The 18,980-nt window shown below is 51.2% G+C and overlaps 1 protein-coding gene across 5 annotated transcripts in view; it reads left to right on the forward strand.

Annotated features, from left to right (window-relative positions):
* The window catches only part of TRAF1 (TNF receptor associated factor 1), a 36,115-nt gene extending 23,032 nt beyond the window's left edge, over window positions 1–13,083 (forward strand). For all 5 annotated transcript variants that reach the window (XM_081103375.1, XM_081103377.1, XM_081103374.1 and 2 more), the window contains 5 exons: window positions 6,094–6,159; window positions 6,615–7,025; window positions 8,317–8,494; window positions 10,126–10,274; window positions 12,248–13,083. In XM_081103375.1, coding sequence (XP_080959501.1) covers window positions 6,094–6,159; window positions 6,615–7,025; window positions 8,317–8,494; window positions 10,126–10,274; window positions 12,248–12,466 — 1,023 coding nt within the window. In that variant the 3' untranslated portion in view covers window positions 12,467–13,083. The remainder of the gene's footprint in view (window positions 1–6,093; window positions 6,160–6,614; window positions 7,026–8,316; window positions 8,495–10,125; window positions 10,275–12,247) is intronic.
* The last annotated feature ends 5,897 nt before the right edge of the window (window positions 13,084–18,980 follow it).

The following is an 18,980-nucleotide window of genomic DNA, read 5'->3' on the forward strand; positions in this document are numbered from 1 at the left end:
TGAGGCAGTCTGCATATGTGGAGAGGTGCTGGCCATGCACCCCTTGAGTCTGTCCTTGTCTCTGCATGTGTGTCCTTTGAAGTGTGATGTGTAGAAATGAACCCCTGAACACTTACACTGCTGAGCTTGGCGGTTGCATGTGTAACCTCATCGATCCCGTGATATCCTGTGTGAATATTGGTGATATATCGAGGATCCATGAGGAGGTGTGCCTGGGCTAAAGTCATGGAGCAAGAGGGAAACAAAGCCAGGCTCCAACTCCTGCTTCCTAGGCTGGTGGCATCTTCCCCTCTGCTGCCTCCGTGGCAGACCACCCTAAATGTGTTAGGCAGGTTTAAACCCCACAGTCAGCCTTAAGTCCTGGAAAAACAGCAATGGGCAAGGCTCCTTTCAACTAGGAGAATCATGCAGGGCTTCCTAGAAGAGGTGGCAGTCTAGCTGAGCAGATGTTGCCAGAGAGGAAGCTGGCCCAAGTGCAGAGGAAGGCAGGCCTGGCGGGCAGAGGCAGACTGACCGGGTCTGCCCTGTCACAGTAGCGTGCCTTTCCCTCAACACCAGCCGAATCCTGAGCAAAAGCAGCCCCTCCAGTCACCCAAGACCTCAGGTAGCCTTTGTGCCGGCGCAGCGGTGCGGCCCAGGCCTGGCACGCGGTAGACCCTCTGTTGTGTGCAGTGGGCTTCACAGAGGCGGCCCTCATGCTCCTGGCAGGCACCCCCCTAATGCTCACATTCCTGGAGGCCCGTGGGTCCCTGAGTGGGGTCCTCTCAACAGAACCCTCCGCTGACCCCGTCGCAGAAGGCCCGGGTGAGCAGGGTGGCGAGGAACACCACAGACCCACAGACTTCCCGGACGCAGACAGAAGGACGAGTGTTCCCTCAGGGCTGGGGTTCTGTTTTCTCTGTTTCCACTGCGAATTTTATTTTTAGCAGTTTGAAGCATGCGGCCACTAACGGGCCGCTTGTGGCACTGGACATACCCCAGGCTTGGCCCAGGGCAGATGCCCCGGTCTTCGTCTGCAACCCCAGCCTGATTCCCTTTTCTGTTTCTTCAAGCCCCCAGCCTTCAGGCGAGGCCACACTTTGGACAAGGCAATTACTTCCTGGTGTAGAGGAAGGATCCTGGACATGGACTCCAGGCACCTGACCTCCACCTTGTCTTTGCCCCAACCTTGCATTGCCTCCTGCAAGTCACTGCCTGTCCCTGAGTTTTGGCTCCTCCACTTACACAGGAGAAGCAGAACCAAGCCCCAGCCTCATCCTCAAGGTACATGAGGTCTGACGGGCGATGCTCACACAGGTGCCGAGAAAGCAGCAAGCCCTCACAAGGTCTAACGATGGGACAGAAGACCTGAAGTCAGCCACCTACTCAAAGTGTGCAAGCCCAGTGAGGCCTTGAGCAAGCCAGTCACCCAGTTTCCCATCTGTGTTAAGGCGAAGGTCATCTCACCCTGCCTGCCTCAAAGGATGACTACAGGGATCCTATGAGAGCATGCAAAAATGCTTTGGTTCTGTATAAATGCAAATACAGTTAGGGATGTTCCTCGCCTCCTCGAGGAAATGCAATGGGGAAATGGTGTTTTATAGAATTCGTTATCAAAAGTTTGAGATGTGAGGATTAAATGAAATGCATGTATATATGACAGCCATCAGAGGGAGAAAAAAGGTCCCAACAGCAGTGCTTAATCCACAGGAATATTACTACTAATAATAACAATGGCTAACATTTATTGAGTGAGTATTTCACTGTGCAGAATGATGTTCCCCAAAGATGCCCACATGTTAATAACCCCTATGAATCAGTTGCCTTATGTGGCTATATCAGTCTACGAAGGCTGCTATCACCAAGTACCACAGACTGGAGGCCCTGAACAACAGAAACTTATTTTCTCACAGATCTGGAGGCAAGATGTTCCAGACAGGGTTTGTTTCTTCTGAGGCCTCTCTCCTTGGCCTGGAGATGCCGATGTCATCCCTTTTCCCTATCTTCACATTGTCTTCCCTCTGGACGTCTGTGTCCAAATCTTTTCTTACAGGGACACCAGTCATATCACTTGGGGCTCACCCTAATGACCTCACTTTAACTCTGACCTCCTTAAAGGCCCTATCTCCACATGTAGTCGTGTTCTGGGGAGTTAGGTCTTCGACGTAAGAATTGGGCTGGGAGGGGATAACTCAGCCCAAAACAGATGTGATTAAGTTAAGGATCCTGAGATGAGAGGTTTATCCTGGATTATCTAGGGAAGTGGTCAGCAAACTGTGGCTCATGACCCCTTTGGGGGTCGAACGACCCTTTCACAGGGGTCGCCTAAGACCATCGGAAACACATATATAATTACATACTGTATATAATTACATACTGTTTTTGTGATTAATCACTATGCTTTAATTATATTCAATTTGTAACAATGAAATTGGGGGTCACCACAACATGAGGAACTGTATTAAAGGGTCGCGGCATGAGGAAGGTTGAGAACCACTGACCTAGGTGGTTCCAGTGTAACCACAAGAGGGAAGCTAGAGGGAGTCAGAGAGAGATGGGACGATGCTGCTGGCTTTGAAGAGGGAGGAAGGGGCCATGTGCCAAGAAATGCAGGTGGCTTCTAAATGCTGGGAAAGAAGAAGGAAACAGATTCTCCCCCAGAGCTCCCGAAGGAACACAATCCTGCTGACACCTTGATATTCAGGACTTCTGATCTATAGAGCTGTGTATAAATTTGTGTGTTTTTTAATCTATGACGTTTGTGGCATTTTATTATAGTAGCAATATGTGAGACCAGAATTTACATTTGCCATCTCATGTAACCCTCACAATAACTCTATTGGCGGGGGAGGGGGGGGTACTCTTATTATCCCCATTTTGCAGAAGAGAAAGTGAGACGGAGACGTGGAGAGGTGAATAGTCTACCAAGGCCACACTGCTGGTGACCGAGATGTGCTTTGTACCCTGACAGGCTGGCTCCAGAGGCCGCCCCTTTAACTTCAGTAGCACTCTACGGAATAAGTGACTAACCGATGATGGAACTGTAGGCAGACTGGCAGGCCACTGGGGCCTCTGAAGGCCTCTCAGGTCACCCCTGCCCATCCTCTGACAGCCATTGCAGGCTGGTCACAGCCCACACCCATCCACACAACATAACAAGGACGCTCCCTGCATCCACCTGGGCCGGGCTTTCCCCTGCACTACACAACACCTCTTTTGGCTCCGCCGACAAAAGGACAGGTGCCCCTCCACCTGGGTGGTGATTCTGGAATTCCCCTGTTTTATCTCTTCCACCTTTTTGTCCCCCTCCTATGGCTCTCACTCCCAGCTTAGAATGGCAGAGGATTCAAATCATGCACTTGGAGGGTATTTTAGGGCCTGAGAGGTTCCTCAAGTCCATTCACCATAACCAGGTCCACGCTGAGCATCAGTCCCTCTGTTGTGCCCACAGGTCAGGAAGCTACCTGCTGGGAGAGCTGCGTCATTGTACACTTCCCAGCGCCCGGGACCGTCTCCCTGCCAAGGCTGCCCTCTGCCCACGCCCCCAATAAAACATCTGTTTTCTGTTCCTTGTTAGGAACATCTTGTGCTTGAACCCTGTGGAAGTGGGGCTGTGCTTGTGCTCTAAGCCAACCACACTCATTAAGCCCATGACTCTCGCTTCTTTCACTTTTAAAGAATAATAAGTAATGTGGCTTTGTATTTGCTCAACCCAAAAGACCTCTGTCCTCCTCCGTGTTTTAAATTCAAATTTCCATTTTGCCCCATTAGATTATTCTTTAAAAAACAAAACAAAACAGCAAAGCTCTTTGAAAATCAAGATATTATTTATATGCAATACAATCCACTCAGTTCAAGCGTATGGTTTGATGAATGCCAGTAAATTTATTCAGTTGTGTGACGACTACAGTCAGGACAGCGAATGTTTCTTTTCTGCACCAGAAAAAGCTTCTTCGTGCCCCTGGCTCATCTGTCTCTCCCGTGGCAGCCTCAGGCAGCCATGGGTGGACTTTCTGTCACTGTAGTTTTGCCTCTTCTAAAATCTTATAAGCATGGAATCATAGTTGCTGTCTTTTGTATTTGACTTTTTTTAAAAAAATATATTTTATTGATTTTTTATAGAGAGGAAGGGAGAGAGATAGAGAGTTAGAAACATCGATGAGAGAGAAACATTGATCAGCCGCCTTCTGCACATCTCCTACTGGGGATGTGCCCACAACCAAGGCACATGCCCTTGACTGGAATCGAACCTGGGACCCTCCAGTCCGCAGGCCGACGCTCTATCCACTGAGCCAAACCGGTTTCGGCTTGTATTTGACTTCTTTCATTTAGCATAATGTTCTGAGGGTCCTCCTCATTATTGCATGTAGTGTTTTAGTCCCTCTGATTGCTGAGTAGTGTCCTAGAAAAAGAAAAAAAGAAAACCATTGTCCATTCACCAGATGATGGATATTTGGAGTGCTTCCAATTTGGAGCCATCAGGAATACAGCTGCTGTGAGCATTCACATACACACGTAAACATATGTTTCCGTTTCTCTTGGGTAAATTCCTAGGAGTGCAATGTGGCTTGTATGGTAACTCTAAGCATGGTTTATAAGTAAGTTGCTTTGTAAGTATGATTTAATTTTATGAGATACTTCCATAGGTTTTTTGTGGGTTTTTTTTTTTACCCAAAGTGGCTGTACCATTTTGCCTTCCCACTAGCAACGTTCATACGTTCCAGTTCCTCCACATCCTCACAAAGCTTAGTGTTGGTATTCTTTTTGCATCTTGGCCATCTAGTGAGCGGATGACGGTGTTTCATGGTGGTATTTCATTCTAATTTGCATTTCTCTGTTGACTAGTGATGTTGAGCATCTTTTCATAGGCTTGTCATTTATATATCTCCTTATGTAAAGCACCTGTTCAGTATTTTACCCATTTTATTAGGCTGTTTTGTCTTACTATTACTGTTTGAAAGAGTTCTTCACGTATTCTGGATACAAGGCCTTTCCAGATATGTGTTTTGGGAAATAATATTTCTCCCAGTTCCCCATGGGCTTACTCTTGATAAGAGATACAGTTGATCCGTGAACAATGCAGGGGTTCAGGGCACCAACCCAGGGCACACACAACAGAAAATCTGTGTATAACTTTTGGTTGCCCCAAAACTTAACTGCTACAGCTGTCTCTCAGCATCTTCAGAACATTGATTCCAGGACCACCCCCCCACGGATACCCAAATCCACGGGTGTTCAAGTCCCCTCTATAAAACTGTGCAGATCGGTGCAAACAGTCAGCCCTCTGCATCCATGGATTCCCAACCATAGATCAAAAACAGCACTGGTATTTATTGGGGGGAAATCTGTGTATCAATGGACCCACACAGTTCAGGGTCCAATTGTAGTGATATGGTATGGAAAGAGCCTGTGTCTGTGCTACTTCCTAGCCATTCCTCCTTGGGCAAATCCCTTGCCCTCTGTGAGCCTCAGTTTCTTCATCAGTAAAATGGGAACAAAATACCTACCCCGCCTTCCCCACAGCATTGTCAGGGGCCCTGGGGAGAATGATCACCACAAAAGCATTTTGTAAGCTCCTTGGACCTGTAAGTAGGTTAGCAGTTTGGTCAAGTTGCTGTTGAGTACTGAGACCCTTCTGTGTCCCTGCCCTTAGGCTGCGTATTATCCCGAAGGAGGGCAGTACAGGGCAGGCACTCCTCGGCCAAGGTGGATTTCCAAGGAGGGATGCGGGTGGCAACTGTGAGGAGCACCCCCATGGGCTTCAGGAGCAGGGAGGTGCTCACTCATGCAGCCGAGTGTCTCCTCTGTGCCAGGCCCTGCCCTCGGCACTAGGAGCACAGCCTCACAGAGCCCCCAGACCAGTGGGTGCAACCGAACAGTGAATGGTGCTTTGCGGATCCTGTCCTGACAGGAGAAGCAGCCCCGCTACTTCAGCAGGGGCCCTGAGCCTGTTTTGAATGAGGATCACGAAAGGGGTCAGCCAGGCAGAAGGACCAGCATGTGCAGAGTCCTGTGGCCCAGCCCAGCATGTGCCCTGTTGAATCTTAGTGCTTTGTAGAGAGCCCAGTGGCTCCACGGGGATGCCTATAACATCAATGACATTGTTATTTCCAGGATCACCCTGAGGTGGCTGCAGATGGAGTTGGGTGCCCCTTTGCAGGTGTTGGCTGCTCCTTCAAGGTAAGCATCTGAGAGAGAAAGGACATCCTGTCTACTGCAGCCCTAGGCCACTGGGTCTCCCCACTTCAGCCCCTCCAGGATTTTCACACAACATCAAGCTACTCCTCTAGATGTCCCTTACATCAATGACCTTCTCAAACAACAAATCCCACTAGTCAATCATTTCTGTACTCAGGAGAGTTCTTAATGTCTTAGCATTGTAAGCATCACTAAAATGACCAATCCCCATCCCCCCATGCCTCTCTCCATGGTCCTGAATCATCACGGCTCTCAAAGACAGGGATAAATCATGGTGGAGGCCTGGGGGCATGGCTCACTGTGAGCATGTCTGACATCACGGTTCTCCAAATCCCTGTCACTGCACACAAAGCAGCTTCCCCTTTGCTGGGTGAATGGATCTGACTTTCTTGGGGAACCTTCTCTGTTTTCGCTGATCAGCCCCACTCTCTTGGCAGGGGAGCGCAAAATTCATGCAGGAGCATGAGGTCACCTCTCAGGCCACCCACCTAAACCTGCTGTTGGAGTTCATGAAACAGTGGAAGGCCCAGCTGGGCTCAGGCCTGGGGTCAGGCCCCATGGCCCTGGAGCGGAATCTGTCAGACCTGCAGCTGCAAGCAGCGGTGGAGGTGACTGGAGACCTGGAGGTGGACTGCTACCGGGCACCCTGCTCTGAGAGCCAGGAGGAGCTGGCCCTGCAGCACTTCATGAAGGAGAAGCTCCTGGCTGACCTGGAGGGGAAGCTGCGCGTGTTTGAGAATATTGTCGCCGTCCTCAACAAGGAGGTAGAGGCCTCCCACCTGGCCCTGGCTGCCTCCATCCACCAGAGCCAGCTGGACCGCGAGCTCATCCTAAGCTTGGAACAGAGGGTGAGCATGGGAAACAAGGTTGCCTTCAAGGCTGGCTCAGGGGTTCCCTGCCCCATCTTATGTCCAGAACAGTGAATCAGCTTTCCTCCTAACTTTCTTCTCCCTGCTCACAGCAGTCACTTACCCATCAAAAAGTATCTCTCCTGTGTCTCAAAGCCTCTAGGTGGAGCACTTAGAAGTTATAGTAGAGATCAGTCCCATCATCCAATGGTTCATTTCCTCTGCTTGAATTTCTCTCATGGTAGGATACTCCCTTTCTAAGCTATTCATTCCATTGCTATTAGAAAGTTCTTCCTTAAACTAAATTGAAATCAGCTTCTTTGTGTCTTCCCTGCATTGTTCCTGGCCCTGCCCCTTAGGATGCACAAAACAAATCTGCCTTCCAGACTCTATGGCAGCCCTTCAGAGACTAGCAGTCAGTGATTATGTCCTACCTGAGTACTTCCTTCTTTAGTCTAAACGCCCAGAGCCTTCACTCCTTCATCACAGCACGTTGTTTCATGCTGTTCTCAGATGCTCTGGCTCAGCCTCTGAAGGATTCCACACAGTCAGAATGGTGGTCCCCGACCATTCCAGATAATCCACTTCTCTGACAGTTCTTGGTTTAGCAGGACTGTCGTCCCCTCCTTTGTTCCAGAGCTTATACTTTTCCTAATATAACAAGTTTGTGTGGGGGTTTTTTGCAACTTGACATCACAATCTCATGTTGATGTAGGCCTGGATTTTAGTTCCAGCTCCACCATGAACTTTCTGTGTAGGTCTGAGCAAGTCACTCTCCCTCTTAGGAAACTTCAACAGTCTCATCCATAAAATTAGGAATTCAATTTAGGAACACTCACTTCCACTCCTCACTTCCCTTCGTGAGCACAACCGGGAATAAATTTGTATTCTTTCAACTGTGAATAGGGAACCAACCAGAAGAGCCAAGCACTGGATTTGAATGACCGAGTAAAGCTTTTATTTCTGTAACTCTTGCCCCAGTTAGAAGGTGGGCTCCCTGAGGGCAGCAACTGCATCTTCAGTTCATCAACAGACTTTCTGGCTCTACTCTTAGATGTAAGGCAGGCACAGAGAGAAAAAGTGAGCATGGGCCCAGCCCTTGGTAGGGAAGAAAGACATCTGTCTGGTAGGAAAGATAGAAAAATGAATCTCATAAAACTGCTGAGGACTCCGTAAGAACATAGATGAGAGAGAGAGAGAGACCAGCTGAGCGAGGGCAGTGGTTGATTGCTTCCCAGAGGAAGGGCTGTGTGCGGTCATGAGCGGAAGACTAAGTGCTGCTTCCCCACAGGTGGCGGATTTGCATCAGACACTGGCCCAGAAAGACCAGGCCCTGGGCAAGCTGGAGCAGAGCCTGCGCCTCCTGGAGGAGGCCTCCTTCGATGGCACCTTCCTGTGGAAGATCACCAACGTCACCCGGCGGTGCCACGAGTCGGCCTGCGGCAGGACCGTCAGCCTCTTCTCTCCAGGTAACACCTCCCCGGGGCACAGAGGCCCACTGGGCTCAGAAACCAGCACGGGGAGCAGCCAACCCTGACTCTCTGCAGTTAGACCGGGTCCCTTCAGGCCACCTACCGTGCTGGGACCACGGAGGAGGTCGTGCCTGGCTCGGCCGCATAAAACGTGCTGTTTGAACTGCCACGCCTTCCACCTCCCCAAGTGCCAGTCACACTCTGCAGACAGGAGTAAAATTGTTACTGACTTCGAGTGGGTGTCAGGTGTGAAAGACAGTGTGCCCTGAACCAAAGCTTGTGCAAATGAGAGGACAGTCCGCACAGGCGAATACCATGGGACCCCCGCCCTCAGAGAGCCAGGGTCTGAAGTAAGACACGAGGAGGACTAAGGGTATGATTGTGGGTAGCGTGTTAGGAAGTATTGTGTAAACCGGGGCAGTTCTTATTCATTGCTGGGGCCCCGGAGCTTGGCACAGTCTCTTGTATAAAGTGGTTATTGGCAGATGTTTCCCTTACTCAGTTGGTTTCTGTTTTTAGCGCATGTGTGTATTTTTGCATAGAATGCTCAGACCTATGTGCTCTTCCCCTCTCCTCATTCACACGTGTCTACATAGACGAGGTGGGGGGTCATTAAGGAAGATTTCTGCAGGTGACGACTTGAACGACCTCTCACCTTTGCCCCAGCTTCATCCCTTTCCTGTCCATCTGCTCCTCTGATGCACCAAGACCTACAGGGCTGGGATGGGGAGAGGCATTGGAGGCTGCTCCGTACCCCAGAGCAGGGCAGGGTCTCAAAGCCAGGCCTGTTTCCTCAGAAGCAGCGGCAGCCCCCTTCACAGGTTGGCCTCACCTCCAACACGAGGCTTTTTCTCCTCTCCTTTCCAAAGAGGGACAAAGCAAGCAGTGTCTCTGGCTTCCTGTTTCACCAAAACGTAAGGGGCAGGATGAGTCAGACTGTCGGTCTGTCCCTCCTCCTCCCCTTCCTGCTTGCCCCCCCACACTCTGTCCCCAATCAGCCCCTCCCAGAGGGGCCCTTGTGGTGACAGCCACGAGAAGCCATACTGGGTGGTCCTTTCAGCTGCAGAGAGTCCAGAGGCCCCTGTGCTGAGGCACCAGGGGTGACGTTACCAAGGGTGCCTGGCAGACTGAGAACCCACTCTTCCTCCCCTCCAGGAGCCCCGCCACTGGGCCTGGGGCAGCAGAAAGAAGTCTGTGTTGGGATACAGGAGGCCTGGCCCCTAATCCTGGCTCTGCCCCCAGTGTCTGCGAGGCCAGACACTTCCCCTCGCTGGGTTCGGTTTCCCGACTGCAAAATGCAGGTCGGTTAAACCCGAAGTGTGGTCCTGGGCAACAGCATCAGTGTCCCCTGCTGGACATGCCGGTTCTCCATCCTCACCCAGCACTACTGAGTCCAAAACTCCGGGGTGGGGCCTAGCAACCTGTTGACTGCCACTAGGCTAGATGAGCGCCAAGATCTGGGTCCTCTTGGACTGTATGTAATCGAGAAGATGCAGGGCTCCAACCCCAGAGTTCTTAGTTTTGAACCCCTGACCGTGGGCATGCCTAACCGCTGGTCCCAGTTCCCTCATTTGCCAAGCTAGCATTCTCCAGCTGCCTCTGTGCTGACTCTGGCTTCCACACTGCAGCTTTCTACACTGCCAAGTACGGCTACAAGTTGTGCCTGAGGCTCTACTTGAATGGCGACGGGACGGGAAAGAGGACCCACCTGTCGCTCTTCATCGTGATCATGAAAGGGGAGTACGATGCTCTGCTGCCGTGGCCTTTCCGGAACAAGGTACGGACTAAGGGGAACATTGGGGGGGAGGGGGAAGGGCGCACGTTGCAGGGGTGGGGGGAGCCTGAGTCCTGGTCCCGGTCCTGGTTTAGCCATGAACTGGCCGGTGACCTGGGCAGGTCCCTTGCCCTCTCTATGTTATCAGCTTCCCTTTTCATAAAACAAAAGCCTGAGTTCACATCTAGTAGCCAAGTCCTCCTCCAGCATCATGAGTCCAGGGGCAAAAATGCCTGGACCAACATCCTGGGAGGCATGTAGAAATGAAATTCACCTGGCAGGGTGAGTAAGGAAACTTCCCGGAGGAGGTGCTGTGGGCCAGCCTGAACTGGCAGCATTTTCAGAAAAGGGGAGGGAGGCAGATGCCACTGCACACCTGTCAGAATAGCCAAAATCCAAAACACTGGCAACACCAAGTGCTGGCGAGGATGTGGAGAACAGGAACTCTCATTCATTGCTGGTGGGGATGCAAAATGGTACAGCTGCTTTAGAAGACAGTCGGACAGTTTCTTACAAAACCAAACATAATCTTACTATCCCATCTGGCAATCACGCTCCTTGGTATTAACCTAAAGAAGCTGAAAACTTATGCTCACATAAAAACCTACACATAGATTTTATAGCCGCTTTATTCATAACTGCCAAACTTGGAAGTCACCAAGATGTCCTTCAGTAGGTACAGGATAAACAAACCATGGCACCTTCAGACAATGGACTGTTACTCGGCACCAAAAAGCAATGAGCTATCAGGCCAAGAAAAGCCATGGAGGAACCTTAAATGCATACTGCTGAGTGAAATAAGCCCATCTGAAAGGCTACATACTGTATGCTCCCACCTACAGGACATCGTGGAGGAGACAAAACTATGGAGACAGTAAAAAGATGAATGGTTGTCAGAGGATGGGGGGCGGGGGTGGAGGGGTGAATAGGCAGAGCACAGAGGATTTCTAGGGCAGTGAAACTACTCTGTATGATACTGTGATGAGAACATGTTATACTTTGTCCAAACTCATAGAATGTATAACACCAAGAGTGAACCCTGAGGTAAACTATGGATTTTGGGTGATAAGAATGTGTCAATGTGTCAATTGATTGTAACACATGTCCCACTATAATATGGGTATGGATAGTGTGGGAGATTGGGTGGGGGCAGGAGGTATATGGGAAATCTCGGTATTTTCCATTCAGTTTTGCTATGCAATTAAAGCTGCTCTAAAAAAATAAGGTCTATTAAAAATGTTTAAAAGGGCAGGAGTGCCATGCTGGTCTGAATATGAGTCAGCAGGTCAGTGGCTCCCACACCTGCCGAGAGATTTAAAAAATACCAATGACTGGGTCTCACTACAGTAAATGGCGTGGCCTGAGCATCAGGATGTTAAAAACCTTCCCAGGGGATTCTAGGTGCAGCCAAGTTTGAGAACCGCTGAGGTGGATGATGGAAGACATCCTATGTACTGATGGGCATTCCAGTGCCATGTGCCAGGGAAGAGGGTTGTGTCACTGAGATCATCAGCCTCTTGGAGTACACACATCTGCCCCTTGCAGACAGAAGCTCAGTTCACAGTTCTGGGCATTGACTGACAGCCCCTGGGTAGATGGCCTGTCTGTTCTCCCCACCCCTGCCTTGCCCAGGAGGTTCCGGCCTAGTTGACCATCACACATCTCTGAGCGGGAAGGGATATTACAGGTTATGAGTCCCGCCTCCTTTTCAGGGCTCAGTCCCACTATAGCCCCAACAGCCAACCAAATTGACTGTGGCATCTGAACTACCTCTTCCAGTTGGATAGACCATCAGATCCCTAATTATAGGACAACCCCCAAAGGCTGCCCAGATTACCAGGTGCTTCCATTCCTGGGGGCCCCTAACCAGCCTGAGTTCAGGGTCCGAGGGGCTGCACAGGTAGCAGACACACACCAGCCCTGAGCCCCTGGGTGCACTCCCCAGGGCCTGACCTCCCACCTGCCCTGGCCCACAGGTCACCTTCATGCTCCTGGACCAGAACAACCGTGAGCACGCCATTGACGCCTTCCGGCCCGACCTGAGCTCAGTGTCCTTCCAGCGGCCCCAGAGTGAAACCAACGTGGCCAGCGGCTGCCCGCTCTTCTTCCCTCTCAGCAGGCTGCAGTCGCCCAAGCACGCCTACGTGAAGGACGACACCATGTTCCTCAAGTGCATCGTGGAGACAAGTGCTTAGGCAGCAGGGATGAGAAGCCGCACCTGCGCCCTGAGGGAGCACCAACCCAGACTCCGGGAGGTGCCACAGTCCCGAGGCACAGGGATAGGCTGGGGCTGGCATGACCTGAGCAGGGCTGACAGATTGACTATGGCGGCCTCCAACTTCGGGTGGCAGGACCTTGGGATGGGCCCCCAAAGGCAGAGGGTTCAGAAGGAGGTGGTGGCAGAATTGTTGCCTCTGCACTGAACACACAACCCTGGAGGCCTGGCCGCTACTCCAGCCCTGAATATTGAGGTGGACTCTGACCAGGATGGGGAGGGCATGGGGGTCAGGCCTGGGACATGAATGGCCATCTGGAGGTAAAGGACCTGAGCCTGGGAAGGTCCCTGCAGGGCCACCAGGGAGAACTGGAAACATGCTTGCTTGTCTTCCTACCTGGGGTCGGAAACAAGGGGTGGAAGGGACAGACAGGTTGCCAGTGTGAATTCGGTCTGTCAGGCATGCACTGCGTTCCCCATCACTGGGGGTGAACACGCAACCTTTCTAATCAGATTTCCCTCAGCTTCGGGTCCACGACTGGTTCTGTGAGGCAGTATCAGGTCATAGCTGACCCATAAAAATTGATTTGATGATGACTGAGCACCAACCCTGTGTGAGATTTTCCTTACTGAAGCCACAGCGTTGTCCTTGTTTGCAGGTGAGGTGGCTGAGGCTTGGAACGACCAGTGGTCTGCAGATGGCCAGCGTCCGTATCACCCTGAAAGCCTGCTAAAACACAGGGTGCCACTCCCACTCCACCCCCAGTTTTTTGACTCAGTAGTTCTGGGGTGGGGCCCAGAATTTGCACCCATCCCACATTCCCAGTTGGTACTGATGCTGTCGGTGGGGACCACGCTTTGGGAATCTCTGCCCTACACAATGGGGCCCTCTCTGAATAAATTTTCTGCCCTTAGGCCAACCATAAAATCAGCATCACCCACTTTCCACAGCAAGAATTTGTGATGCATCGCCTTCCCTGTACAGGTATTAGAGGGTTCCATTCCTGACTGTCACACAAGTGTCCTACCCTCAGAGAACTGCCCCCAGACATGACCTTCAGCCCTCCGAGGGCACCTCCTGAATGCCCCAGATGCAAACTTCCTGGAGCATGAGTGCACCCATCAGTGAGGGTGTGACCACTCAGCATGAGTTTGCTTCCTTAAGTGATCCCAGGCAGGGTTAGGGAAGGTGCTGAAAAGCTTGGAGGAAACTGCCAGAGGCTCCCAGCACAGGGAGGTACAGGGTGAGAGCTGGAGAGCTGAGGCTAGGGAAGCAGGACAGGGCCTTCAGCACATGTGCATGCTGGGAAGAGAGTTGAAGGGGCAGCCGCAGACTCCTGGACTCAGACAAGAAGCTCCTGCAGTCAGCATTGCAACCAAGGGTGACCTCACCTGCGCGTGGTAAACAGACCTGGGACTGAGTGAGGTGCACATGTCTGTTTTATTCCCCCGGTGGGTACACGTGACTTATTTGTCAGACTCTAGCGGACCTGAGCCTAGTGAGAGAATCCTTATTAAAATTAGGCTGTTAAATAATGACATCATATATGAGGGTGTTGTTAGTAAGCGTCACAGCTGCCATTTATTGAGTGCCTGTTATGTACCAGACGCTTTATATCCATATCCTCATTGAATCCTCCCAAAACTCTGATAAGGTAGGTGCCAAGATGATCCCCATTTTGCAGATGAGGAAACTGACGCTATGAGAGCTTCGATTGGCGAAGGCCCTGGTCGCTAGGAAATGAAGGGCTATTGTCTCCCCATCGCTAAACTGTCACTTTCCACTCCATCCTCTGCCCCACATTTCCTGAACACCTGCTCTGTGCAGGCCCTGAGGGGGACCGCAAGATGAATCATTCAAGTAGTTAGTCATTCAACAAACTCTTTTTGAGCACTTGCTATTTTGTATGAGCTTATTTATAGCCTGCCTTATTTCAGAAAGCAATTAGCTTCTTTACTTGATATACAAGAGAATTAAGATGTGAAAATGTGGTCATGAGATGGTGACAGATGGAAAATAGAGGTTGGAAAGGTCAGAAGAAGCCAGGAATGAAATAGGTACAAGAGTACAAACCGTGAGGTCCTACCTATGACGGAGCCAGATTGTCCTCTGAGCTTTCCAGCAGGCAAAGCCCCATCCCATGCGGTTCAGGGTCCATAAGACACTAACAAACCCGTTGCTGAGGCGAAACATGACTCTCGTAGGCCCTGAGACCAGGGGCCTTCCCTGGGGAGCTGGCACCGGAGCTGGCACCGTGGAGCCCAAGGAGCGGTGTCCTGAACAGCATGCTCCGTGCACGTACAGCAGAGCCTCGGGCAGTTTCCTGTGCTCCCCTCCGCGTGGCTCACGTCCCAAAGCAGAGAGGCCGCTCCGGAGAGAGAGTGACCCGCAGGCCAGGTGCGCCGCTCTCCAACTTCTCCACACGCAGGGTTTACAGGGAGCATGCGTAGCGAACTGGCACTCCACTAGCTAAACGCAGTCCTCAGCCAAGCTCCGTGTGACCTGAAAAGTGTATTTAAATAGTTTGAATTAGTTGTCAACCTTAAACAGATTTCACGTAAAAAATCCAGATTTGGGTGGTGTGTGTTTTTAAAAACGGATTTGACAACATGAGGCCCCAAGAACAAGAACTGGCCAGAGCAGAGTCCTTTTTCAGTCAGCCCCCCATGGTTCCCCAAAGCCCTTTTTGCTGTTAACTTCCCTGCCTGGCTTTGCAAGTCATTGGGAGTTTTCGGGCCTGCCGCGTTTTGGGAGATTTTGAGGTGAGGCACAGCACGGTGCATCAGAAGCGCTCAGTAGCTTGTTTATTGTGCGGAGTCCCAGGCCCTGCTCCTTGGGTTTTGGGCTCAGACAGGCATCTCTGTAACAGGTGATCTCCCAATGGACCCTGGAAGGCTAGGTGGGCCCTGGAGGGCTGGGTGGGCATGGCTGATCCAGCTACATGGATGAATAGGGTTTCTTTCAACACAACTTTTAGCAAGTACAGTGGGTTGTGAGTTCAAAGTCACGCTCCCCAACAGGGCCCTGGAGGGCAGTTCTTGTGAGTTGCTGGGGGAATCCCGAGTCACGTGCTGTAAATGACGGTGTTGCTCGACATTAGACCCACCTGGGGAACTTTTCAACCCATGCTCCCCAACCCCATGCCCAGGCCACCTCCCAGACCATTTAAATCAAGTTCCCTGCAGATGAGAACACAGGCATCAGCATTTTAAAGCTCCTCAGGTGACCCAAGGGTTCTGCCAGGTGTGAAGAGCAGGGCTGAAAAGGGAGCCCCTTCTCTGAACCAGAGCTCCCTGGAGGGGGGAGAGGCTGGAGGCAGTGAGTAAGTGGGCTGTGAGGTGCATGAGTGCTCTGGGGAGCCGAAGCAGGGGCACCTACCCAGCCTGGGGGATTCAAACTCTCCACCCCACCCCACCCCCTCCATCCTCCGGAGGAGAGGCCTGGGCTGGGTCTGGGGAATAAATACCATGCAGCCACATAAAGAAGGAAATCCAGCCAGTCCAAGGCTCGGAGGCCCCCATGGAGGAAAGAGGTAGAGCCAAAGGTTCTGGCATGGCTCTATCAAGGATGGAAGTGGGGAGTATGAGAAGAGGCCACAGAGAAGGGAGGGGGCTAAATCACAAAGGCTTTGCATGCCAAGCTAACAAAATTGAATTTGGGCTGGGGTTATCAAGGAGGACTTCTTGGAGGAGGTCAGACTTGAGGTAGGGGAAACGTAGGACTTGGAAAGCTGACAGAGAGGGGGAGGTGTGGCTATTGTGACTAGCTGCTGAAGTTAAAACTCTCAAAAACCCTTCCCTCCCCCATGTCCTTAGAAACGGCTGAATCACAAACTGCCTGGTTGAAGATGTGTTTGTCTGTTATTTGAAAGCTGCGGTTTCTCTTTAACAGATTCTGGGCCCCATCCTTTGACTAGGAACCAGGAAGGAAGGAAAAACGCATTCTCTTGCCCAGAGAGCTAATTATTGAAGTGCTGTGGGCCTCACCAGGGTGTATGGCGTCACCCGCTCTGTCCTCCAACAGCTCCGAACTTCTGACTGGTTGAAGTTTTCGGTACATTTTTATAGGCTTCCCCAAAGCCAACTGGAAGCTTTCTTTCCATAAACGCTCCCTGAGACAAGTAGCCAGGTTTCACATATTAAAATGTAAACGTCAAAAGGGTTGTTAAAAAAAAAAAAAAAAGATGCAGGCTCATTTATGAGGTCTCACTCAGCTCACGAAACCCACATCAGAGTTCAACAGCATTTGTCTTTTTTTTTCTGCAAAGCTGATGGTCAAATTATAAGGCTAAAGATCATCACTGATCACTTATTTATCCATTCACCCAACAAACACATACTGGGCATTTCCTGGGGACCAGGCCTTAAGCTGACTGCATCTAAGCTCAAAAAACTTCACAGTTTACAAAGCTGTCACTGCGATTTTGTGAGCTGTATGTAGTTTTATCCCCATTTTTCAGAGTAGGAAGTCAAGGCTCTTGCCCCAGAGTCACGATGCTAATTAGAGGTAGACCTTGACCTTGGGTCACCCCTGTTCGAACCCTCAGTTCTATCCGCTCTATCTTGCTCCTTTGTAAGCAATACCATCTAACTGTTATTGGCTTAGGTCAATAGCTCCAAGGATTCAGGTTTAGCTGTAATCAGTTACTTGCAATCAATTACTTGTAATCAATCTGTTTAGTATTTACCCCCACCTTTGAACCCTGGTTTCCCTCTTGGAGGAAATTCCCCTTTGTGAAGGAGAGAAACACTAGCATCCACTTCCCATGGCCACCATCACTACAAAAACCTAGTGAAGCAAAATTCTTTCCCAGCATCTCCTCCTGCCTAGACAGTGGACAAGCACATATGAAACATAATGTCTACCGATCGGCTACTCGTTCCCAGGGCTGCCACTGGAGTGAGTGGTGAGGGGACCCTGGCAGGTCAAAGTCAGGCTCAGTAGAGGGGCCTGGATCAAACTGTACCTGCAGCATGCCCTCGGCTGGGGTTCCTGCACTCTCTTGGCTCTGTCCTTTGTTCAAGCCTGTTCTCCAGCCTCGTGTCAGTTCTGTGAGCCCTCTCTACTTTCCAGTAAGTCCCTTCTTGCTTAAGATGACCAGAGATGGCCATGGTTATTGGTAACCAAGAATCCTGACTGATACAAGGTCATAGGTTCCCATCCTGTTTACATAGCCAGCAGGAAGTAGCCGCCTCCGTGGTGCTGTGGGCATTGATCCAGATTTTTACCAGGAAAACCATGTCTGAGGGCTGTGAAAATGTTGGCACAGTCTCTCTGGCCAAGGCCCAGGAATGATGAGAGCAGACAGACACAGTTGTCCAGGCTGCTGCCCGCGTCCTGAACAACCAGGCAGATCTGTTCCTGGCTCACCGCTGGGGTCCAGCCTTCAAGCCACCACCAACTTCGCTCTTCTGCGATTCCACTCCCACCTGGGTCCTCCTGGCCCCTTTAGGGTCCTGAGTGTGGAGAAGCAGGAAAACCCAGGAGTACTCTCTGCAGAGGAGTGACACGCTGGGGTGCACAGGCAGAGGGGCAGGAGGGCAAGGAATACGGGGGCCTGCATGCATATGTGTCAGTGGGTGCTCAGGAGATGGGCTATGAGAGACCTGCCCAGTGATCTGATCTCAGGGACTATGACAGATGGATCATCAGTCAGGGCTCTCCAGAGACAGAACTCATTGGCTATAGATATATTTGAAGATGTCTTTATTTTAGTTGTAAGAAGCTGGCTCACATGACTGTGGGTCTGCCAAGTCTGAGGTCTGTCGTGCTGGCTGACAAAACGGGCTGAGTTAATCCTGCATCTTGAGGAGGCGTTTCTTCTTCTTTGGGAAACCTCAGCTTTTGCTCCTAAAACCTCCTCCTGATTGGGCGAGGCCCCCACACTATGGAGGGTAATCTTCACTTAAATCAACTGGCTGTAGACGTTTACCACACCACACAATCCCTCACAGCCACACCTAGATTAGTGTCTGATTAAACAACTGGGTGCTAGAGCCCAGCCAAGTTGACACAAAATTAACCATCACAGAAGGGTCCTCCCCATACTGTCCCATGATTGGTGGTGTGTGGGGGGAGGGGTTGGGAGTGGAGTGGGAAACGCTCAAGCTGACATTGGATCATCTCCAGGCTGCAGAAGAGGACATGGTTCCTCATTCACACCAGGAGGTCGGGAGGGGGGGGGCGGGGGGAGGAGGGGAGGGGGTTGCAGAATGTCAGGCTGACCCTGGAGGGTTGTGAATAGGTTATTCACTACTTGAGCCTGGGCTCCTTGCTCTCCCTGTGACCTGCACAGACTGAGCCCCTTGCTGCAGAGACGTGTGCTGTCTCTCCCCTTTCACAGTGCTGCCCCCCCCCCCCCCCCCCCCGCTGCCTTAACATCTCTCTGTTTTAGCTGAAGATCCATGCATACTCTGCCTGCTGTCCCCACTGACCCTACATACATCCCGGGCCTCCTTCCTGAATGCCAGCTGCTCCGGATTCCCTCCCCTTC

Source organism: Myotis nattereri (assembly GCF_964212035.1).
Source record: "Myotis nattereri genome assembly, chromosome: 12".
Lineage (NCBI taxonomy): Eukaryota > Metazoa > Chordata > Mammalia > Chiroptera > Vespertilionidae > Myotis > Myotis nattereri.